The sequence below is a fragment of the Strix aluco genome, chromosome Z, assembly GCF_031877795.1.
Source record: "Strix aluco isolate bStrAlu1 chromosome Z, bStrAlu1.hap1, whole genome shotgun sequence".
In the NCBI taxonomy this organism is placed as follows: domain Eukaryota; kingdom Metazoa; phylum Chordata; class Aves; order Strigiformes; family Strigidae; genus Strix; species Strix aluco.
The window spans coordinates 17808625-17833103 of NC_133971.1; the positions used below are offsets into that span (position 1 = coordinate 17808625).

General features: G+C 50.5%; 1 protein-coding gene across 1 annotated transcript; it reads right to left on the reverse strand.

Moving 5' to 3' along the window:
- Nucleotides 1–14272: 14272 nt before the first annotated feature.
- Nucleotides 14273–18122, reverse strand: HEMGN (hemogen). The gene is made up of 4 exons (XM_074813154.1): nucleotides 17944–18122; nucleotides 16041–16134; nucleotides 15319–15581; nucleotides 14273–14521 (listed from the first exon to the last, which is right to left on the reverse strand). The coding sequence occupies exons 1-4, from the start codon at nucleotides 18023–18025 to the stop codon at nucleotides 14433–14435; spliced, it is 528 nt and encodes a 175-aa protein (XP_074669255.1). The 5' UTR covers nucleotides 18026–18122; the 3' UTR covers nucleotides 14273–14432.
- Between the last annotated feature and the right edge of the window lie 6357 nt (nucleotides 18123–24479).

The window sequence follows — 24479 nt, forward strand, 5'->3', positions numbered from 1 at the left end:
TCCGGCCTGCGAGAGGCCGGGCGGCCCGACGGCGCGGACCGGAGCCGCCCAGGAAGATGCCGGAGGACCTTGGGCTGCGCCTCCGCGTCCTACCACCTGCCTGGGCCTCCCGACGAGGAGTGCCGACAGCCGGCGGGGGCCAGGGGGGCCCTGCCCAGCCCTGTCCGCTCGCGACAGAGAAGCCCTCGGGGCTCCCAAGTGCCTGGATGGGGTAAACGCTCCTGTCCTCTTGCACCTCTTTTCCTGGGGCAGGTGCCCAAAGCTTTCGGCCAGGATCCCACCCTGCCGGCACACCGAACTGGGTCCCCTGGTCTGTCCGGGAAGATCTCACTTTTAAAAATCTCTCTGCTGTTGATGATTTTATTTACAGAACGAAACATCTGCTGGGACGGGGAGGAGGGAGGCAGGAGGAAGTGTTCCCCAGGCTCCTTCAGCCAAAGCTGTAAAAGCAGGATGCATGGCACTGACGCAGTGGCGTGTCCCTGATGGGCTGTCGCATTAGTGCCAGGCTTTGCACCAACAACATGGCCAGGGCTGGGGAAGGTTTGAATGCTGGGGTTGCAGCCAAACACAGCAAGTCATATCCCCCTGGGGGTCATGCTCTCTGCTGCAGGTGTGGGAGAGTGGTGGGAATGGAAGTATAAAACCTTTTACCATGAGCGTGCTCAGCTCCTGGAAGAGGGACACAGTGAAGCTGTGGGGTCTCTGCCATTGGAGGTCTTCCCAGCTTGATTGGACGGAGCCTGAGTGACCTGATCTGTCTTTGGAGTTGGATCCAGCATTGAATTTGGACCTGCTTTGAGTGGAGACCTGGTCCAGAGGTCTATGGAGATCCTTACATCCTAAATTACTTTGATCCTAAGGTCAGCCCAGCTCTGTCTGTAGCCTAGAGAAATCAGCATCTATGGGGGAAAACTTTCCTTCCTGAAACAAATGAGAGAGGCAGAACATGGTGCCTTTTCGTCTTTGATTGCTCCCCTTTCAAGCTCTCCTAGGGTGGAGAAAAAGCTAGAGGAAAACATGGAAAGGGGACAACTGATAGTAACGGCTGTGAGAGGCAAAGGCTTGGAAATAGATCCATGAGGAAACTCAAGCAAATCCCTCCCAACAGGTCCCACCACCCCAGGATGGGCCCGGAGAAGTGATGGATGCCCAGGGCTCTGCCTGGGGCTATGAGCAGAGAGGCAGAAGACTAGCCCTACTACTGTCCAGATCTCCTTATCCAGCTCCTTTTTCCTGTGGAGATGGGAGCCAGTGTGAGCAGGGCCAGGAGGAGGTTGGTGAGGGGTACTGCAGCGTGGTGGGGCCTTGAATGGGGAGAGGTAGTTGGAAAGTGCAGCCAGAGCCTCAGCAGGAGCCTTAGAAGAGCAGGGGGGAGTGCATGTACACCAGGGTCTCTCTCACCGTGAAAGGGTACAGATCATAGTATAACTCAGATTGGAAGAGACCTTGGGAAGTTTCTGTTCCAACCTTGTGCTCAAAGCAGAGTCAGCTATGAACCAGGTTGCTCAAGCCTGTCTAGTTGAGTCCTGAGAACCTCCAAGGATGGAGACAGCACAGTCTCTTTGGGCAACTTGACTGTCCTCATGGGGGAGATGTTTCTCCTTGTATCCATTTAGCACCTCTCTAGTCTCATGTCTACTGTCTCTAGTCCTGCTGCTATGCATGGCTGCAAAGAGCTCTGATCCCATGAAGACACCTGTACCTTCTGCTCCATGGAGGATTTTTCAGAGGAGGTCCTCAGCAGGATGAAGTTTCTGTAGAGGCAGGTTCCTTGCCTTCTCTGTGTGATAAGGTCCAGGTGTCCAAATGGGACATGAGAGGGAGGAAATGGAGTGGAGCGGGAAGGTGGTTGAGTGTCCCCACAACACAATTTGGAGGAGGCTAAAGCCTTCTGCAGTAGGTGGACAGAAGTTATATGTCTGCCTTCCATGGGGCTCTGAGGTAGGAGATGAGTGTTGGATTCAAGGCACACATCCCTCTCTCAGAGTGGTCAGGATGGCATGTGATGGTTGAGCCACCTCAGGGGCTGGGAGAGTGGGTCTGGCCTGGTACTGCTGCCCCTTGTCCATCTGGACCTCTTTGTGGAACTGCAGGAAACTCTGCTGCCTGTACATGGAGCTGGGGAGGTTATGTTGCCATCAGTGTAGAGTGTAGGTGTTGTTCAAATCTTTGGTGTGGTGAGGTGAATCAGATTTTTCCCTTTCTTGCTCTTCCTCCTGAAGAGCTGCATTGTCTCTTTCAATGTCCTTCCTGGTCCTGGTACATCCAGAAGCTGCTTCCATCCTGGAGAGAACAGAGTCCTGCCTGCCTCTGCAGCTTGACTGCCTCAGCCTGGGGCAGGTTCCTCAGCAGCTGTGCTAGCTCCTCTCCCAACTTCTCCCTTCACCAGCTGGATGAGAAGCTGTACACCTGGCTGTGGCAGCTCTTAGGTTTTTGACAGCTGTCTTCTGGCTCTCTGCTTTCATTGCCTGCAAGGACTGGACCATATCTCTTTGGTAGCAAGTCATGCTGACCTCCTTCTGGTTTGGGGGTAGCTGGGAGAGGAATTGTTCAGCTTCTTAATGTCTGCCTTCCTTCCTGTAGGAGCAGTTATCAGTGTGGACCAGATCGATTTCCTGAGCCTTGAGGTCCTCTGGCCCTCGTTCCCCATTACTTCAACCTGGTTTTATTCTCTGCTCCAGCTCTGGTGCTAGTCTAAGGTTCACTCAAAAAACCAAAGTCACCAGTGACAGTGCAGGTCTTGTGTAAGATGCTCCTGACTTCAGATAGCATCTGTAGCAAGTCCAGGGAACAAAACGCAGTGTCTGGAGGACATGCATGATAGATCTTCATGACTCAGAAGGCAGAAATGGGGTATGTTTGCAGATAAGGTCTATTTCTCTCCAGATCTTTTATACCTACAAGGTAGGGAAACCAGACGTACCTAGAAAGTATACTTTCTGCAGCAGGTGCGGTGATGAGCAGACTGCTTAAATGTCAGCCACAAGGAGCTGGAAACCCTGGGGAGGAGCTTTGTGCTCAGTGAAGAGCTACATGGACCCTTCATCTGTGTAGGGTCTCTGTCCTTTGGGGTTTTCGAGATGAAAATAGACAAAGCTATACCTGCCCTGTGATAGTGCTGGCAATACTCCAACCTGCTGCTTGTGGAAGGCCTGGAGACTCCAGAGATTCCTTCCCACCAGCACTGCCATGGTTTTTGGCTATTGCAAGCTCTCCAAGCTGTCATGCAGGCACAGACACAAAGGGTGTGCTGAACATTGTAAGTCTGTCCAGGCTCTACATTGTTGCAGTGGGATGTGCCGGCCCTGTGCTTGTGCATGTGGCTCTGTGTCTCATGCGACTGCATGACCATTGACAGATGAAGATAGGGTTGTCGCGTCCTTGGGGAGCCATGGGGTTGGGCCTATCTGTGAGGATATGGGGATATGCCATGGGGATATGTTAGACAATTGGATCTCTCTGCTTCTATCATGGGGATATGTTACACATTTGGATCTCAATTTCTTTTTGGCTGGCACTTTGCTTGTAATTCTCAGGCACCATCCAGAATAAGGAAAATTTTGGTTTCTGGAAGCTTTGTTGTAAATACCTGAGGGCCTTCCTTTTAGCAAAGTTAGCCTAAGTTTCAAATTAGTCTTTTGATTTCTGGGAGAAGAGTCCAATAGGTTTGGGTTATAACCCTGTAGGAAACACTAAGTGTAAGCACTGACAAGAAGAGAGAAGGGCCTTGAAAGTGCTCATTCCTTGAAGGACAGAGCCTCTCAGTTCCTGTTCTGCCTGAGTTCTGGTACGGTCAGGCCCTGCGCTGACTTTGAGAAAGAGGTGTATTGTTACAGTCTATGAGAACATTTTATTATGTAATGGAGATTTTTTGTATTTACTCTTCTGCTTCACTTGGAAATAAATCTTTGTCCTGTTGTTTGTAATGAAGTGTCTCTCTGAGTTTTTCAAGCCTTCCCTGCACTCCTGAGACCAGGAGAGTGATGATAGAGAGCAAGATGCATGGCATGTGCTGCTGCTTGCATTTCGCTGTGTCTGTCATATCTTGACTTCTTCTGGTCTGCTGGGATTGCTGAAGACATGGGAGGGAGGGAGGGGGTGGCAAGGCCAGGCGTGGCTCACTGAACTTCTGCAAACCCCCCAGTCACCAGTCTGCTTTCAAGGTCTCCTGTCAGGCCATGTGTGCCCCAGATATGAATGCATGAAGTTCCAGCCCAGCCAGGTGCCTCTGCTAAAAAGGGACAAGTAGGGAAGCCAAGGCTACTACCTGTAATAGGAACACAAGCTGAGAGATGGGCAAGGGAATGGTGCTTGGCATTAATTACTCTCTGATTGCTCCAGTGTGGAGCCAGGCCAGCTGGAGAATGTTATACTTCTGGAGACGTTATGTAGCCTGTCTTGTGGCAGCAGCCTCCTGCACCCCAGGCCAGTGAGTTTTTTTGTCTGCAGAGGTGGAGTTCACAGCCACGGGCTGACACCATGTTCACCTTGTACAAGAGCAACACCTGTGGGAACAATTCATCAAGCAACAACTGTAGCTAATGGGGGGTGTAACAGGCTTTCAGGGGCAACTCCACACCTCAGGGTGGTGATCTGGCTTGCACATGGCTAAGATAATGGCAGATGTTGCCCCTTGTCCTGCTGAGAGGGTGGTGACCAGCTTCCTGAGGGGTTTTGAGGGAAAGGCAGCTCTGCAGCTGGTGCCCTGTCAACAACCCAAGCTGCCTGGAGGGCTATGAATGAGATAGGAACAGGTAGTTTAATCTGCTAAATTATCAAAGAGTAGATAGGAAGGTCTTCTTCAATAGCTCTGGAACTCCCAGGTATGATTTATCTGCCTTTGGAAGAGGCCAAGAAGTGCAACAAATTTATGAGAAAGAGTAGGCGGGGGAGGCAGCTGCCATTTGTCCAGGAAGGAGTACCTTGGAGGGAGTCCAAAGCTTCGTGAGTTGTAGTTAGAGGTCAGTCTGCGCAGCTGCAGATGGGCTTTAGCTGCATCCGTTATCTAGAATTGCGATGCCAGCATCAGTGATCAGAGAGGATGTCCCACTCATGCAGCACCTGGATGTGATCTAATGTGAGCACAGGAAGGCTGATGCTCTTTGGGGGACTGACTGTACAGAGTCTGGTGTATGGGGATACAGTGGCCCATGCTGGCACAAAGAATAGCTTCACGTGCTTGTCTTGGTGTAGGCCTTTAGCCCTGAGTCATAGGAGGCACCATCTAGACAGTGGAGCTGATTTCTCAGCTCACTCCTCCTGTTTGAGTTTATGTCTTGTCCCTGTCTGAGGCCAAGAAGTCACAAGATGGGAGATAGTGGCATCAGCTATACCTGGAAGCTGGGGTTATTTCTGGGACCTACTTTTGGATCTGGAGCGGTCGATCCCTCCTTGTGTGGGCAGACTGAGAGGGAGGGAACAGAGGGTCTTGGTGGGGAGTCACAGCTCAGGGCTGCTGGGTATGCCACCTCTGTCCGTATTCAAACACAGGGTGCAGCTGGTGTATAGGGACCCATAATGCGGTGAGCGTGAAGTACCCTGGCCACGCTGCTTGGGCCAAGAGGAAAAGGAGGCTGTATCCTAGCCTCTTCTGCTGATTGGAAGTCCACAGTCATTCTATGTACGGGGACAAATGTCTGGCTGAAAGTGGCCATGGAGTAAGCAGGAATGGTAGCTGTGGGCTGGCTCAGAGGAGCTCACTGAGCCCACTGCTATCCCTTCTCTTTCTCTGATGCCGGGAAGCTCAGATTTGCTAGCTGATTAGGAATTTGCAAAGCCGTTCGCTGGATGTGAACTACCCAAAGAGATCCTAATTGCAAAGGAGCGAACGAGCACCTTCTGACCTTTTAGTTCAGAGACAGTCCTGAGCCAGCACCAGAGCCCTTGGTCTGATGGCTGAGACACAGTTCACTTGGTGCATGAAGCTCTCTTCAGTCAATCATACCTACAGCTGGCTCTTGAAAGGAGAGCGTCTGCACCTCATGCTGACCTGTTCCACTTGGAAGGTGCTCATGAGTTGAGGTTGTCACCTTCACACAGGCTGTGTCCTAGGCTTCATAACACATCTGTAGCCATATGTTTTAGCATGTAGGCTGTCATCAGGCTAGTGCTCACTGGAGTGCTGGCCCTAGAATCGGCCGATTAAACAGTGTTTTCTTGGCCATCCCGTCCCAACCCATCATGCTGAGTCTGGGATAGGCTAGTCTAAAAGTAGCAACCACAGAGATGTCTGCTGTGATGGGAGTAGCAGGAGGCGGTGAGCCCACTGGAAGATCTTGCTGTGCAGATCAAGATCTGGCTGTCTCATCTGAGCATGTGGGAGATCCCCAGAGCCATGGCAAAATGGCACATTATGTAGCTATGAGCATTCAAAAACTGAGCTGTGTAAGTGACAGCCCAATGCTGAGCTCTGGAAAAGAATATTTGACTCCACAAATATTCCCCTCACTTGAATGCTGTAGCAGGATGAATGACAGTCCAGTTGTTTAAGCAGCAGCCAACACAGGCACAGATGTGCCAGTGTGAATTTTTTCCCTTCCTAGCTCCTGTTTCTATCTCTTCCTGTGTAACACTCCAAATCTGGTTATGGACAGAAAAGGGAACACTGTAAGTGAAGCCAAGGGTTTACTATTACTACATGCAAATGTTTTAACAATATTTTCAGTTAGTCTCATAGTCTAAATTAATACAGAAAAACCTCAGTAATGCAGCTGAGATTGCTATACACACAAACACACACACACACACACACACACACACACACACACACACACACACAAATTCTTAGTATCTACCCCTGATTCTTGATGTCATGTCCACCCTTTCTGTGTCCTCAGGTTGATGGCTGTGGGGGTGAGGGGGAGAAGGGGGTATTGCAACAAGTTATCAGCATCATGATGGCTAATAGGCAGATCATGCTGTTCCTGGTGAAGGTTTCCTTCTCTTCATCAGGAGGCATATGGTGTTGATGGTGATTTCTTCCTTCTCAGTCTTGGGGTTCACTTGAGTTTATTTCTGTACATATGTTGTTTTTCAATGGTTCCCAAATTGGTTTTTTTTCCATTCTCCTTGTTTTATCTAAAATTGCCTTTACTTGACTAACATGGGTTTACATGCCTACAGCAATGAGTGACTGACCACTGCAATAGGCTGGGACCCGTGGTTGTTGTGCTGGAGTCACAGACAGTTCAAGCCACACAGAATAAATAATCGTTATCAGTATAAATGGAAATGAATGTAGTAATTAATAACTAGTAATGCTAGTTATCTGACCACTGATTGCTGTCACAGCCAAGCAAGATAAAATCAGCTCAGGCCAAGACAAGACCAGTGAAGTCCCAATCCTCTGCACTTCTGTCCCAGTTCTCTCTTCTGTGAGGTCAACAAAGCCATGGACCCTGAATAATAATGTATTTGCAAGCTGCATTTAGGGTCCTATCTACCATCACAACCAAGAGACCCCACACCAGTGGGCTGGGAGAGGACTGTCTCTTGACGTGTGCAAAATTTGTTCTTCCTGTTGTGTCTCAGAGCTTCACATCTGTTGTGGCCTGGTCTCCTGTGCTGCCAGCGGGCAGGTCTTGGGGGTGTGAGACAGATGCAGGCCGAGGAGCGGGTTCCCCTGCTGGGGTTGTGTCCGCTGGCACCAACCCAGTGTCCCTGCTGTGGGACGGAGTCTGGGAGTAGGACTGGAGTCTGGGAAAACATGGCAAGGTAGTGGAAATCTTAGCATCTCAACTCTCACTATGGATTTTCTTAGCATCTCAACTCTCACTATGGATTTTCTGCTGAGCAGCAGAAGTGTGCTGCTTTGTCAAACAAAAGGAAGCATGGATGGGAGAAATCTGAATGCAGCCCAGTATGTGAGAGCTCCCGCCAGGGGGGGATCCTGACAACCCTGAACACTAAGACTGTGGGAAAGAGAAGTGGAGGGGAGATGCAAAATTTTCCTGAAAGACCTGCCTGAGCTTGGCCACAGATGCCTAGTGAGTGGTCCTGCTCTCCCATGTGTAAGAGGCTGTGCGTGGAGTGTTACTGTTTAATATTGGTGGCTTTATTTATGGAGGAAGCAGAGGGTGATTCAGAACTTGGACCTTTATGCAGGGAACATTCAATTTTTTAAAAAAACAATGTTGCAAAGAGCTGTTTTTCTTCTTGGGTCACCTCTTCCATACTTTGTCTTCATGGAGGTTTCCCCTTCCAGAGAAAAGCAAAAGAAAGCCCCACCTGAAGCAAGCAGGGCAAATGGTTTCAAGCCTTCCCGCTTAAGCGGCTGTAAGATATACTACCTCTCTGCTGTAACAGGAGCTAGACTTCAGTGTGTCAACGCTACCAGGAGCGCGACAGTTAACACTGTTACGAACGAAATCCCCACCTTTGCATCCCCAACAGAGCCAAACGTCCACAAACGTGAGGCGCCTTCCTCATCTTTAAGAGCCACCACAGCCCTGCTGTTGGCAAACCGAGGGGGACGTGGCCAGCCAAACGGCGCATCGGGCTCGCCAGCGAGGACAAACGCTCGCCTTGCTGTGCCCGCTCCCCCCGAGGCCAGCACCTCAGCTCAGCTCAGCTCAGCTCAGCTCAGCTCAGCTCAGCTCAGCTCAGCTCCCCTCGCCTCACCGCTCCCTTCCTCAAACGGCCCTGCCGCTGCCGCCTGCGGCGGGCCTCGCATGCGCCCCCCGACCTTCCGAACGCCCCCCGGCCCGCGTCCTCGGCGGGGGGATGGAGCCCCCGCGGGGGACGGGGCTGCTCCCCCGTCCGTCCCGTCGCGTCCCGTCCCGGGGCAGGCGGGGTGCGGAGCTGCCGCTAGAGAGCACTGCCGGACCGCGCCGCGGCCGGGGCGGGGCGGGGGGGCGGTTGGCCGCGGCTCCCCCCCCTTGCCCCCCCGGCGGGAGCCCTCGCAGGCCGCCGGCGGCCGCGTTTGCTGCCGCGCTGGTTGTGGCCGGAGTCTCGCCCGGAGCTGGCAGCTGCCTGCCGGGGTCTGCGGTTCGTGGTGAAGAGCTCCCCGCTGGAAATGAGAAGCTGCTGCTTGGGTACGTGAGAATCGGCGGCTAATTCGTTCACTGAATATAACGCTTAGCTACAAAAACGCAGCGCTGGAGCTGCACCTCCAGCCTGCAGTTAAACCTTTCGACAAACAAGCAGTGATTTCCAGGGGCATGCAATTCTGTGCTGGAGCCATGTTTAGTGCTTTTGCAAATTATTTGGAAGATGGTATGGACAGAAAAAGATTGAAAAAAAGAGTTATTATTAAGGCTACAAAGCTCAGATCACGCCGTTTACCACACAAGCCACGTCTTGGTTTCTTTGCTCCAAGTTTTCTGTGTTTCATAGTGGTAAGCTCAGGCAGTCTGAGGGAAACAAAGGCACAATCATGCTCAAAGCCCCAGGTCCGTCCAGATGGACCGAGTTTCAGCCAGCGGGCTGAGGCAAGTGGCCATTCCCTCTGCTTCATGTGGATGAGCCCACACCTGGAAGAGTGAATGTAGTTAGGGTAATCCAGTACAAGAAAGGCATTGTTATACTGGAGCCCAGCTGAGGTCATTGAGATAGGGAGCTGGAGCATAGGACAGGCTGAAGAAATTGGGTTTGTTCACCTGGAGAAGGCAAGCATAGAGTGTAACTTGCAGTCCTAAAGAAGGTTGCAGAGAAGATGGAGCTGGGGTCTTCTCTGAAGTGCACCGTGATGGGGCAAGAGTCAAGGAGCAAAAACTGTGACGAGGGAAAGTCTGGTTGTACGTAACAATAAAACCTTCTTCCCTTGAGAGTGGGACAGCCCTGGGATGGGGACCAGAGAGGGGGCATCTCCAGTCTTGGTTGGAAAAAGTGCTAAGCAGTCTGGTCAGAGTTAGCCATGCTTGAGCAGGTATTGGATTCAAGGTCTCCAGAGATATCTTCCCACTTAACTTTTTCTACAGTTATATGATTTCCTGATGAAACAGGAGGGCCAGGCCAGCCAGTGGAGCACCACTGAGCCCAGTTGGGCACTCAGCTGCAGCCCTGGCAGTATTAGAGAGGTATTTATTTAAATGGCGAACACAGAACAGAAAGGATCAGAGCTAACACACTCTGAGCAGGAAATGATGGCCAAAGAGGGAGTGGGTATTTGCTGTCACCAGGATTTACTGCTTAATGTCAATATTGGTAAATGAACCAGAAAGTTTTCTTCTCTCTGCAAGACCAGGCTCTTGTGGGTGGGATGGAATGGATTTTCATTGACCTTTGGTGGCCTCTGTCTCCAAGTTGCTGGCCCACTTCTTTCTGCTCAGGCTTACCTATGACTTCACTTCTGCTAAGAACCAGAAAACCCTCCCAGCTCAAAACATAATCCATGAGCAACAGCCTGCTACAAATCACCCCAGACTTTCTGCAAATGCAGGGTTTGAACCCCGTTTCACAAGAGCAACTTGAGAAGCAGGAAGCCAGGGTGCACAAACCAACTCCTCTTCTCACATAGAGCTGGAAGCATGTTTCCTGGAAGGATATTGAAAGGTAGTTGGCAGTGGACAGAGGAGAGTCTGGTTCTCCCGGATATAGCTTCCCTCTTCTCAGCTGTCCTGTCACAGCTGTCAGGCCTCAGGATGGCTCCCCACGCTCTGCAGGACGTGGGGACAGGACCTGTGGCCCTGAGATGAGCTCACAGCAGCATGGTCAGCCCAGCCCAGTTGACATTAACAAACATCAAGCTGAATCTCACAAGTGAGGAGACAATAAATAGCGGTCATACCCACTGCATATCACAGCATGCCTGCCTTGGTCTGTGTGGCTCAGGTAGTAAGTCAGAGCATCCTGGAAGAGCCTCATGCAGATCTCTCGCCGGTACAGCACATCAAGGAGGACAACACTGTGTTGGGCACTGACCAAGCTCCCTATGCTGGCCCCGTAGCTCAGAAGCCATCTCCCTGCACCCATTACCCACTCTTCATCATCAAGAAGGCTACAGTTGGTTCAAGGATTCTGACCTCCACCAGCCTTCCCCTTCATGTCAGATCCAGACCCTACTTGCCATCCCAGAGGGTGAAAATTTCCTTTATCAGACACTCTGTTAACGGCCCTGGGTAAAGACATCTTTTTGAGGCTCAGGAAGGAGGGAAGGGAGGGAGAAGGTGATGCATTGCATCTGCAAAACAACAGCCTCCCTTTCCTGGATACAGCTGCCCTTGCCAGCCGGTCCCCAGCTCCATTCAGACAGCAGGACATACCTGAGGGATGCACGTGGACCCCTACATGTCCAGCTTTGCACCTGAACCCCATCCCTATAAGCAAGAACTCTGTTATCTGTCCTCTGGTCAGAGAAAGAAAGTGCGTTGTGAGTGAAAGTGCTGATAGGGAGGGTCTTATCTTTCCCTTGGTTATTTTGCGATAAGATTTGCTGCTTGCAGGCACACCTTTCTTACTGGCTGCCAAAGCCTGTTAGAGTGAGAGCAGCTCTAAGACAGAGTGTGTGGTACCTGGGGTGACTCCAGGACCTCACAGCCATGAAAGGCATCTCTGCAGAGATGGACAGAGGTGATTTTGGTTTCTGTGAGCTTCTGCCCCCAGGGAGCTCCCCAGCCTTACCAGCACAAGATTGGCACCACTGCCCACTTGTGTTTTGACAATGAGCATTGCCCCATGGTCACAGAAACCTCACCCTGCCAGGCCTTCACCACCTCCTACAGCTCCACTTCAACACCAGAGGAGGAACGTGGTTGGTTTGTGCCTTCCTTGACTGACGGGAGCTGTGAGATGAATCTAAAGCCTCACAGAAATTTCTTCTCCCCAAAACCTGAAGAGCTCTGTGAGCCAGGCAAGCCCTAATGTCTGCAGATGTGGAGGTGGGCAGCGCAGCTGATTCCCCCTCCCTGTGAGCACTGCAGAGTGTTGGAGAGATGGAAAGAGCCACCAGCTCTTGCTGGCCTCCACCACAGCATGTGTGGGGCTCCACAAGGCAAAAGGGTGTCCTGGCCTGCCTGGCAGCAGTGACCCTACAGCCCAGCCTCCTTGCAATGTGGTGTGGACACTACACTCGCAGGAGGATCCCAGCACAGCTTTTGTGATGGTGCTCAACCATAACATGGCCTCCTGCCTCTGGCTCCCCTTCAGACCAGTGCAGCCTCAGCTGCCTTCAGCCAGTGCCTTGGTCTGGAGTCAGCATCCCCCCCAGCTACAGCTCCCTCCATGATGCAGGGATTCCCCGAGGCATTCCGGTTGTGCCTTAAGTATTTGGGGTTATGAACAAGGTTTGGGTAGTTCATGGCAGGAGAGAGACCTTGCTCTGCTCCCACCAGTGTCAGTCACTCAAGGGGAGAGCACAACCTTGAGTTAGCTGAAATGTCTATGGAGACCAAAACAGTGCCTGGACAGCTTCATAGGGAGACACGTCCCCCCAGGAGCTGCCCATAGGGAATGGCCTGCATTCGCTTGGTTATGGGGCTGCTGGATGCTTTGTGCTTTGACACCTACCAGGTGTTTTAGAGCTTCTGGTGGTATAACTGCAGAGCTCATCCCAGGATTTTGGGATGGGAAGGTGTGGCAGGAGCACACACACCCTCACCCCCAGCAGGGGCTAGGGCATTTAACATGGCAGCCACTGGCTCTTGCGCCCTTATTTTCATGCCTCCACTTGCATGCCTTGGTTGCTGTCACATATGCACCCCGGTCGGGTGCAGACCAGCATGCACTCCCCTACATTCCATGGTGGGAAAAGGGAAGTGGGACCCCTGGCTGACAGAGAAGGCCCTCAGCCAGTGTAACGCCTTGGTCGAAAAAAGTTTCTGGAACGCTGACCATATATGACCACAGTTCATATCCAACCAGGCTATAAAATGGGTCCCTTGCCAGAAACCCCTTTTGAGTGGTTCTCCTCGGAGCAGCGTGTCTGTGATCAGAAGCCCTCCCCTTGGGACTGGAACAGCACCCAAGAAAACTTCCTGGGATTGAGTGCCCTCATCTGCTCCTTGGTGAGTGAATACTTTTCTGGGTATTCTTGAGAGAGCCCTTGCCCCCTTGGGTGAGTGATTACATCTTCTGGGTACCCTTGAGTGAGAGGGAGTGACAGGTTTCCTGTTCAGTGAGTGAGTATGTGCACACTTTGGAGTCATGATTCTTCTGTGTCATCCTTCTTCTGTGTCATTGTGTAGTAAAACTTCGCTAACTGGTACACCAAACCTATAGTCTGTTAAATGTTACCAGAGCATTGTTTTGGTTACCCCCATTGTCTTGTTGGTTTGGGCTGTTTGGATTTGGTTACAAATTAAAGTTTGTTCAAGTTTATTATCTGTATGAAACCTCTTTGGTATACCTCTGTAAGAGGTGCTAAGCACTTGTGAGCACTTGCCCCTTGTGTGATGTCCCTCGGACTGAAGCAGGGGTGGGAGTATTACTGGTGTCACCAGTGAGATGCCACATCTGCTGAGACACAGAACCTGCAGGGCCCCAGGACAGTGGCAGCGACATCGCCAGAGCCACAAAAAATCCATAAATCTCCCAAATCGAGGGTGACCTCAGGGTCTGGCCAGCCCTGCGCTCTGAGAGACAGACCCTTGGTCAGTCAGATAATGACGATAGAGACTTCAGTCCCACCCTAAGAAGAGAAAGACCCTCTGCGTCAAGATATTACGGGAACGTAAGAGAGCCACCCCCCTGCCATGCACAGGAGAGGAGGCCACAAGACCCAAAATGTGGGAGGAGAGAGAAGGTGCCCCATTCCTTCCTGGATTCAGGAGAAATACTGGGTGCATGACTGGGGAGCCAGGGACACAGCAGCTGCACAGAGTGGCTCCTGTCTTTTCCCCAAATGGCATTTCCCTGACAAAAGTTTCAGCCTGTCATACTTAGCTGTTTCTAACCAACCAGTGGCTCAGCAAGGTTGGCAGAGGAAACAAAATGCTTTCCAGGCTTTAGGAAAGCAAGCTGTTCACAGGGGAGGAAAGCAGACTGTGGGAAAGACTTTCAGACTGAGCATAATAACATAAGGAGCTGGAAAAAGCCCAAGCTGGGCAGCTCCAGCCAGCTAAAAATCATGGTGGGTTTCAGCTTCACAATGCCACTCGCATTTCTGCAAATCAGAAATGCCTTTCAGAACATAGATGTGGTCTATACACTTAAACTGCAGTGTGGTGAGGCTCCGTGCAGCCCTCCATGGGACCACCACCCAGGTGAAACACCCTGCTGGCAGACAGGGCAGGGGGGCTCATGAGCTGCAGGCATCAGGCAACTCTCAAAGGACTGCCTTTAGGCGAGCAACCACATTACCCCTCATCATAACCCGAAAGAAGCAGAAGGAGAGTGACTGTAAGAGTGTGAGCTTTATTACTCAGAAGGCAGGAGTTAGTGAAAATGTTTCTCCAGTGCTTATAAAGGTTTGTCAGACAGGAGTGAAAACAAAACCAAAAAAAAACCTCAACAGAAAATTAAAATTAAACTAGTTAGACTAGAAAGTGTGTGCTCTATTCATTATCCTGGTGGTCACATTCCAGAAGAATATTCAAAGCTTCTGGTGTTTCTGCTTCTGCTGGTTTCAGCACCTCTTCTTCATCTATAGGGCATGTAAAAGACAGATAATTTCAAATTCATGGTCTCTCGTACATTATCCCTCCATGCCATGATAAAGCTCCCATGGCCAGGCTCCTGCAATTGCCTGTGACTTAGGTAGCTCCTGGTGGCCTGCCTGCTTTTCAAAGGACATGGCAGCCCCAGTGGTTGTGGAGGGGAGTTGGAGACGGTAAACCCCTGGTGGGTTTAAAGGCAGGAGGCAAATAAATGCAGTCCTGATGCTTGCCTATTTCAGGATCTCAGGGGTGGGAGCTGGACTAGTGTGATGTGGGGTAGTCCCCTGCAGACACCCACTCCTTGCCCTAGTACCCACCTTTCCCTTCCCGCAACCCTGGTGTCAGCCCTGAAACCGGGTGGACTGTGGGCAGTGTGTCCAGGCTTTGGCTCTCCCTGACCAGGTCTGGCCTCAAAACACCACATCTTCTCTTCACAGCATCTCTGACCTTACCTGGCTCTTGGCAGAGCCACGGAGGTGTCCTTAAGACAAGGAACTAATTAGGAACAGGGACCACAGATCCCATGCCAACAACTCTACTGACAGTAGTGGGCTTTTTATCACTCCCCATGACTTGGAGAGTGATATCTGCCCCAACAGCTGCAACATCCCCCCAACCCTTTCACAGCTACCCAAGTCACGTTTGGTGGGGTAGGGACCTATGCCCTAGTGGTGTTGTGGTCTGGTTGTTGATAAGCTGGGCAACCTTGGCTGCCAGACCTCAAGAAGTGGCACTGCAATGCCCCCCGAACCCCAACAGGGCCAGTGGTTCTCCAGCAGCTTACCTGTAGAATTCCGGCTACTGGCTGCCACCTTCTCCTCCATGGCTCCCAGTTGCATCCCACTGATCACTTCCTGGCTGGTCAGCATGGATTCTTGATGCACTGGATCAGCCACTGCAGCCTTAGAGAGTGCGGGCTCATCCTCCTTCTGCAGGTTGGGCTGGGGGTTCAGATCCAGTTTTGCCTCTGGGCTGGGCTCCACCACCGTCTGGCAACTCTGTTTTGGCTTGGGTCCTCTGCGTTTCTTCTGATATTTGTTCTGCTCCCTGCCAGGGGATTTCACAGGGATGAAGAGTTGGGCATGGGGCAGAGGACTTTCCCACCTGCCCCCAGGCCACTTTGCTGAGACCCCCTGCTGTGATAGAGACCCAGTCCATCCCAGCAGAAGCTGCACCTCTGCAGCCCTCCTCCCCAGCTCCACATGGCAGCTTCCTGTGGTCATCCCAGGGGGCAGGATCTTGGGCACCAAACCACAGTCCTGCACTGTGGTTGAGGATTGCTTGCCACCCAGCCACCATCCATGTAACCCACCCCATCCATCTCTGCCCCTCAGTGCCTGCCTAGACCTTCAGCAGCTACTGCCTGAAGGTCAAATTTCCCCACTGAAGGCTGATGGGGCCCAGCTTGGCTCTGTCCCTGTGCAAAGATGGTGGGGCTGGGCTGCCATGCCTGGGCTCAGTTGAAGTGCGCCAAGAAAATGACTCCACAGCATAAGTAAGACTGACCTCTGAGCACAAAGCATTGATTCTTTCTCCCAGACTTCTGCTTTTCTTCTCCGAAGCATCTTCCGGTCTCTCAAGCAGTAGGTGTTGCTGTTGACTACAAGGACAAATTGAGTGCTAACATGACATCCTGGCCAAGGGACAATCCAATCCCTCCTGCCTGGTGACAGAGCACTGATGCAAGAGACATTCTTTTTGCCATGAAGCGGGTCTTGATACAAAGCTACTTGGACACTGTAGTTCCAGATCAGCCTCAGTGGGTAGGATCTGATGACACACCACCCAAAGCTCTCAGGCTCCCATGCTGAAAGTTACTCTAAATTTCTAGTTGCTGTTTTCCTCCTGCTGCTGCAGCCTTGGGGTGACCCTTGTCCAACCTATTCACCACTGTAGGGACCTGGGGCATGATGGAAGCATGGATCAGGTTTCCCGTGCCATGAGGACACCATGAAATCCCTTGGCCAGGCATCACTACAGGCTGCAAGATAATTCTTTGTGTTTGCTCCATTGTTACCCTTTTCCCCAGATAGCTGCAACTGGCCACTGCTGAGATTAAGATGCTTATCTAACTAACTAAGGAGAAAGCCTTGGCCTGCAGAACAGCCAGCCCTACAACATAGGAACAGGTCTGTGGGGGTGAGGGGGTGCGCCAGAGGGCACAGGCTTTCCTGGACACAGATGCTCATGTGTATTAGGCTGAGACTCTGTAGGGGATGGTGACCCAGCCAGAGACGAGGACAGAGCTAGTACACACTGCTGAGGGTGAGGAGACTCGTCCCAAAGACCACCCAAGTAGCCCCAAGCTGGGCTTTCCTACTTTCTGTTGTTGCCTATTAGTTTTTCTGTTCTTTTATTACTGTTTTTTGTACAGCAGTTCCGTGAGCTCCCTTTGTCCTGAGCACAGTAGAGCCATACAGAAGATGATTCCTCTCCTAAAAAAATTACAGTCTAACCAGACGAAAGAGAAAGGGCACAGCAGGATGTGATACAGATGTGAAGGCCACATGCAACAACAGTGCCAGAGTATCTCAGCCATGGCAGGGGCATCTCAGCATGAACAAAGACAGTGTCAGCCTCTGAGAAGAAATACACTGCATGTGGACTGCACAACATACAGCTGAGTAGATGGTGCCCAAGTGGGAGGCTGTTGCCTGACCTGAAGCAGTATCAGAGGCAGCAGAGCACAGCCAGCAGGAGATGACTCTGCCACCCATATAGCAAAAGGCAGGAAACTGCCTGGGAAGTTGAGCTTTCAAGCTGCAGTAGCAGGATCTGCACAGGGCTTCAGTTTAACTACTGAAGTACATAATCCCTTGCACATCCCTTTGCAGCCAGAGTAACTTTCATTCCCTTTCAAAATGTCTTGTGAGCCGTAAAAGTATTTTTAGCTGTTTGCAATCAGTCTCCTTCCCAACACCTCCTAAGCAAATTGTTTTGCACAGGTAGCAAACACCCTTCATTCATTTCTAACTGGTCCAAGAGAGCACTCCCACAGCTGCTCCAAAGCCATCCGTCACATGCTAGCAGTAGGCAGAAAAGATCACAGTAAAACATCTGCATCCTGATGAAAAAGTTCAGCAGAGGACACAAAGATATGGAGATGAAATGAAAAGAAAAAAAAAATCCATCAAGCTAAGAGAGCAATGAGGCAGTATTGCCAGTCTTCAGACAATATATTGATGCTGCCTGAGGGACTTTGTCTTAGTTGAAAAGCCTTTATAGGTGCTTTTCCTGACTTTGTGATCTGAAACATGACACAGAAAAAGCCACATATATTTGCAGTTAAATGTGCATCCTCCAACCCCCAAGCATAAACTGGTAATAATTAACTCCATTTTGAGAAACCTCTGGTCACAAAGATCATTCTCTCTCCAGAAACTCAAGTTAGAAGTGGTCTTATCCTTACCCGGCTCAGCCTGCTCCACACTGGCTCCAGAGGGTTCCAGGGAAAAATTTGAAGAAGCAGATTTTTTGCCTGAATGCTCCATTTCTCTTTGCAGTTCTAAAAAGAAAACAGCTTAGTTCTCCGGGAGCAGCGTCTGGAGGTACTGGTGCAGTATAGTGAGAGCTTGAAAAAAAGGCAGACTGCCCACCCAAAACCTCTTATCTGGCCAGGCCACTAGTACAGCAATAATATTTTCCTTATCAGAGTATGAAGTATGCAAGTCTCTGCTCAGGATCTACTGTCTAGATTGCAAAACATCTTAGTGTTTTTATACAGCAAATAATTCCACTTCAGCTAGGAAATTTATACTCACTGCTATGAGTATATATATATAAATATATATAACTGTGTCTCAGATGCCCTCTTTTTAGTAGAAAGAAGCTGCATGGCAGGGCAGAATGTAGCACTGCCTCACTACTGGTTTCCAGAGTGAGATGCAGGGAGGTGTTGTTAGTCCTTGAGGACCCCTTGCGAGGTCTGAAATGGGATATATGCTGTTTGAAAGGTGTTTGCATAGGAACCTACCAGCACTGGTGGGAAGAGACCTCCATCTCCACTCCAGCCCCACTCACAGCAGGACTGTCTGCTCATGAGGCCAGGGTGGCTGTGGCATCATAATGCTTTGTAATCCCCTAAGGATGGAGACTGCCAGATTCATGTGACATGTCCACAGACAGCACCCACCTTCCTGCGAAATTCAGACAGACTAATGACTCCAGCCAAGGGCCTGTGCATATTGAGGACTTCCCAATGACTTGGTCCAGTACCTGAGCAGACTGTGAGCAAAGCACTTCCCTCATGAAGCAGTATGTCAATGTGCAGCCCCAGTAAAACCACTGGGAAGACCCAGCTGGTCCCTTGCTCCCACAGGAAGGTATCCTTTAGTCATTGTTCCTAGCTCCCTGTTGCCCATTGCAGCCCCAGACCTGCACAGCATGTAGGCTCACGCAGCCTCTGTAGGACCATCTTAGGGACCAGTATAGCTGCACAGGGGAAGCTCCGCTTGGCACAATGGCTTCAATCCTGAGATCCTGCTCCCTGCTCTGTGGCGTGCATGGCTGGGACCCCATGTCAGTCTGCCTCAGTTTCCTGCATGGGAGATGAGTTGGCAACCCTGGTCTCCTCTGCAAACTGCATTCAAAGTTTCTCATGACACGATAGTGCAGAAATGCTTATTATACCTGTGTGTAACAACTCTGCTGGACCAGGGACACATCATTGCTTCAGTCAGTTTCTAACACCGTGCCAGAGTATTTGGGATTCAGCTTCTACCAGCACTTTTCTCCATGAAATACTCAACTGCTTATGCTCTGATGAGGAGCTAGTGCCCCTAACATCCCCACCCCACTCCCTGGTGATTTCAAAGTGACTCCAAGGTTGATAGAAGAACCCAACAATGTGGCTACCCCCAGGTCCTCTGCAAATTGCCTGCCTTTCATGGCAGGGATGATCCCACCACCTTGTGCAGTTCCAAGACTTGCCCTGGAGCAGAGCAGCTCCTCAGGGGTGAGCAGATCTGGCCTGCCTCCAGTCTTTGCCAGGCTTTTTTTTTTTTTTTTAAACGTACAGGCTTCACTTTCTGCAGCTTCTCTCTCTAGGTCCCTGTAAGCTCCAGAGTTTGAAATTTTGTGCATGTGGGTTTCTTAACATGTAACTTGGAGGTCTGTGGTCATCTCTGTTGCCTTTGTGCTTATCCCTTGAGTTACCACTTCACTCTAGGGCTCCTCCCCTGTGTCCACAGCAGATTACATGGTACCTCCAGAGAGGTGGGGCAGGTTTAACAGCCCCAAAAGAAGCAGTAGGGTGGTGGCAGAAGAGCAGATATGGGAAGGCTCTGATACAGAAGGGTGGGCCAGGAACATGGATGGCATAAAGAGATGTGAGGCTTCTATGTCATTCACAGGGGAGTTTCTTGTAGCTCACAAGTGAAAGCAAGGTATCCCATGCTGGTGAGGGTGTCAGTGTTCCAGCACTGTGTGATGTTGCATGGCCCTGGGATGCAGACATCCTGAAAACTGTATCTTGCAGGATGCTCTACTATGCAAAGACAGTGCTTGGGGAGAAAGAAAACATATCACACCTTGAATACTGTGTTGAGTTTTGGGCCCCCCACTACAAGAAAGACATTGAGGTGCTGGAGTGTGTCCAAAGAAGAGCAATGAAGCTGGTGAAGGATTTAGAGCACAAGTCCTCTGAGGAGCGGCTGAGGGAGCTGGGGTTGTTTAGTCTGGAGAAAAGGAGGCTGAAAGGACACCCTATCACTCTCTACAACTATCTGAAAGGAGGTTGTAAACAGGTGAGGGTTGGTGTCTTTTCCCAACTAACAAGGGATAGCACAAGAGGAAACCACCTCAAGTTGAAGCAGTTAGATTGGATTTTGGGAAAAACTTCTTCACTGGAAGGGTTCTCAAGCACTAGAAGAGGCTGCCCAGGGAAGTGCTTGAGTCACCATCTCTGGAGTATTTAAAAGACATGTAGATGTGGTGCTTAGGGACATGGTTTAGTGGTGCACTTGGTACTGTTAGGTTAACAATTGGACTCGATGGTGTTCAGGGTCTTTTCCAACATAAATGAATCTATTCTATGATTCTGTATGTCTGGCCATAGGGGGACATCACAACCGGAAGAACTCTCACAAAGAGCTTAACATATTCTGGGTTGTTTGGAGGGTGGAAATCCCTGGGTGTTTCAAGGCTCCATGGGAAATGGATGCATACTCAGTCTGTGGCTAACTCAGCTTCTCATGCCTTCCATCTACTCAGTCACTCCAAAGCCTGGTGAGGTCTGATAAATGACTCTTGACTCAGCAAAAAATTGCCATATGACACTGTAGAGCTAGTACTGTGAATGTTTCTCCATTTCTGCCATCTTCTAACTGTGTAGAAACCAATAGATTTGTAAACAATGTTTGTAAAAGAGTCACTGCCCTCAGAGTCTTTAGAGGTGCTTAATGGAATAGATGGGCTTAAAAAGCTTACAGAGCCTGTGCTTGCATCTCTCAAGACTGAAATCTCTGTAGAGATCTGGCTCTTGTGTGTGAATTTAAATTCCAAGGAAGTGATTTTGTTATCCCATGGGAAGGCTTTGGTGATGGGTAATAGCTCCAGCCCCTAGTTTCAAGTTGTGTCTACTCTGAAAGGACTGAGTGACAGAGACTTGCCCACAATGCCAGGGACACTGGGTGCATTTTAGAGCCCAGTATTCCCTCCCTGTCCCCTACCAGCACCAGCAACACATCAGACTCTACTTCTCCAGCAAAGCTCTGTAGCAGATGTGACCAAAGCTACATCCCCTTTGCTATGAATGAATTTGTGCAGGTAGGTCAACTTCCTGGCTAGTCTCAGTTGCATGAACTGTTGTAGCTGGAGGCCTTACAGTGTGATAGGCGCTGCTTCCCTCCCTTTTCTCTCCAAATTTCGATTCAGCTAGCCCTGGGCCACCTTCACTGATGGATCCAGTTTCCTAGGTGAAGACCTGGAGGACCTCAACCATGTGTCCAGAAACCTGAGCAGCTCCAGTGTCAGACTCCTCGAGTGTCACTGGAGCTGCTTGGTAGGGGAACATCCCCAACCTTGGGTACTTCTCACCGTGCCAGTCCCCCACACAGCTTTCACTACCCGAAAGCCCTGGGAATGCTTTGTCCAAGGTACAGCTGGACCTAGGGCTGGATCGTGCCACCAGGCCTGTGCCCTGGCACTGCTGGGACTGCTGTCACTGCAGATACAGCAACACCAGGCTTTGAATCTATGTATAAGTCAAAGCTCTTTACAAGCCTCAGTGGCATCTTTGTTTAGTCCTGTCTGGCATTGCTACTGCAAGGCAATATCCAGAAACCGCAGTTGTGGATGCAGCCCTGAACCAGAGGTTATTTGGTGGATCCCCATGATAAGCTGGGGGAACTACACCGCTGTCACTGTAGCAGGGTGTCAGGGCACTTCTTCCAGTTTTGTCTTGCATGGCAACAACACAGAAGTAATTTTCAGGCTTGTCCTTCACTCCCTGACTTGAGGCAGGTTCGGGTGCAGCTTGCCTGGTTGCAACATGCTTCTCTGGGAGCAGGACTACCAATATAACTCTGTGTGACGAACTATGGTGCCTCTAAAAGCAGATAATCCCTTCCTTCCCTGCCTTGACTGAAGCATGAAAAGATGGGAAACAGATGGGTAAATTCAACAGGCAAAACTGTATGCAAATGTGCAAATCCATGTGTGTACCCCCTGTCACAGACCAGTGCATCGCAGGCGTCTTGCTGTCCGCCAGCTGAGTCTCACCTGACCTTGATGGACACAGGTCTGCCAGGCTTCAGAGTCAGGGTCTCTGCACCAGACTGGATCCAGCCATCCTGCACCAGCCCCTGAGGTCTGTGGCAGTGTTATATCAAAGGGAGTTAGATCAAACTCCCTTTGCCTCTCCTCAGTATGCCACTTGCCCTTGACATGTGTGAAATAAACAGGCAAATCCACCAGTCCTTGAGGAGAATGGTATTGCTGAATTCTCTGTGTTTAGTGTCAACACTGACCCTGTTCTGAAGCTGCCCACACTTTGACCTTGCAGGTCTGGCCCACAAGCGCATGCTTTAGCAGTTTCTGAAAAAATACTCCACATTGTACTGGAGCGATGCAGTTTCCCTCTTCAGAAGAGCCCCCGAATTGTCTGTGTTGGTTGTTCCTGGCCTCTGCAAATAAATAGACGTGGCTCTTGGGGATACACAGTGAGGGGCTGCAACTGCTCTGCCTATGCGGCTAAAGTCACCGCGTGGGGCTGAGATGCTGGTACTCCCCTTAGGGAGTTATGCACCATGTTATGCACCATGCTATGCTGGGCATAACCATCCCCTCAGCCCTGTCAGAGAGCTGGGACAGAACTGCCTGAATACATCCTGCTGGTGGCTGAGTTGGCAGCAGCGGAAGCAGAAAACCCCAAGGGGGACATGAGCAATGCATTTGTGTTGTTCACGATGGAAGTGGTTTTGGAGGTGATAACCCCACCAAAGCCCTTCTCTCCAGGACAGGGGAGACACCATCTGAAGGTATGCACAGGAGGACTGGCAATGTAGAGAGCAACATTCAGCCAGACCACCTCTCCCTCGCTACCTGAGGACTGGAAGGGGGCAAATAGGTTTGCACAGCCCTGGGACAAATGGGCAGACGGTGTAATAGCAGAAGTTGTGGACAGGTGGGCAAGCTGTGTCCCCTCCTCTGCAGAAGTGGAAAGGGTTGGGGAAGGAAAACATGGATGAACAATGCTCTGGACAACTCTGAGCAACCAGCCAGGCTAGGACTTTTCAGCCTGGGTAAGAGCTTCTAATGAGAGAAAAGCTTTTAATGACAGAAGCCACCTCTGGGTCAAAAACCAGTGGACGCCAGTTCAGATGGATCTCCCCTCTGACGAAGCATGGCTGTTTCATGCTCCTCAATACTATTTCCAGCTGCAGCATTAAATCTATCAGCAATGGCTTTGTCATGCATTATGGTGCTGCGGTGTCCCACCTGGTAGTTCCAGAAAGGTGCAGAACTGGATGAGGTGGGGATGGATCACACAACCAGCAGGCCAAGCACAGTAGCCATGACACTGGCACAACTCCCAGACTTACAGGGTGGTCACTGACTTCAGGGAGTCGCTTGACCATATGATGCACCCCAGACCCTTACCCAGATGCCTGCAAATGAGTCATGTGAGTATAATAGCAAATCAGAGCAGTGTGAGTGAGCACAGACCTGTCCTTGGAGGGTTTCAATTCACACTGAAGCACTTTTCAAAGCTGATCAGAAAACTCAACCAGTCATTCTGTAGAAGTACAACATCTGATGCAGGACTGAATGAATTGAAGAGGCAAATCCTGGATTAGCCAGTGCCCTCCGATCTCTGCCACTATGAGCTGTAAAACTTGCATACCCAAGTTGTGCAACCTCATTACAGGTATTTTGTGAAAGTGCAGTTGTGTTCCATCTGGTAGAAGTGGGAGACGGAAGAGCAGAGGGAACCCCAAGGACTGCTGATGCACACTTACATTATTACCTTGGTTGGACTGTGCCCTGCCACAGTCCCAAGGATGGCCCTGACACCAGGAGAAACTGAGACCCGAAATTTGGCAACCGTCTGGGAACCTGCAGTTCCTGGAGAGCATTTTTGGGTAATTAATTAATTTCTGGGTAATTAATTCAGTTTGGAGGTTGCTCTCATGTGCTGGAGCAGAGATCCAGGGTCCCTTGCATTCAGGGTCTCCACTTGGGCTCTTTCCATGCTCCCATGTGTTATATGGGCTAATTCCTGTTGTGAAAGGCTCTTGGATAAAGAGCTGAGTAACATCTAATATGAGAAGTGCGAATGTTACTATTTTAAATTTACATCAGCTCTAGAAGCCATAGTGTTTACTAGGGAGTCAGGGCTTTGTCCTCTCCCATGCTGAAGAAACTTTACTTCTCCTTCCCTTAATTGCCTCCTACAGAAAAAAACCTGCACTTGTTCAGCACCTTCTTCACTGGGATCTGTGTGTT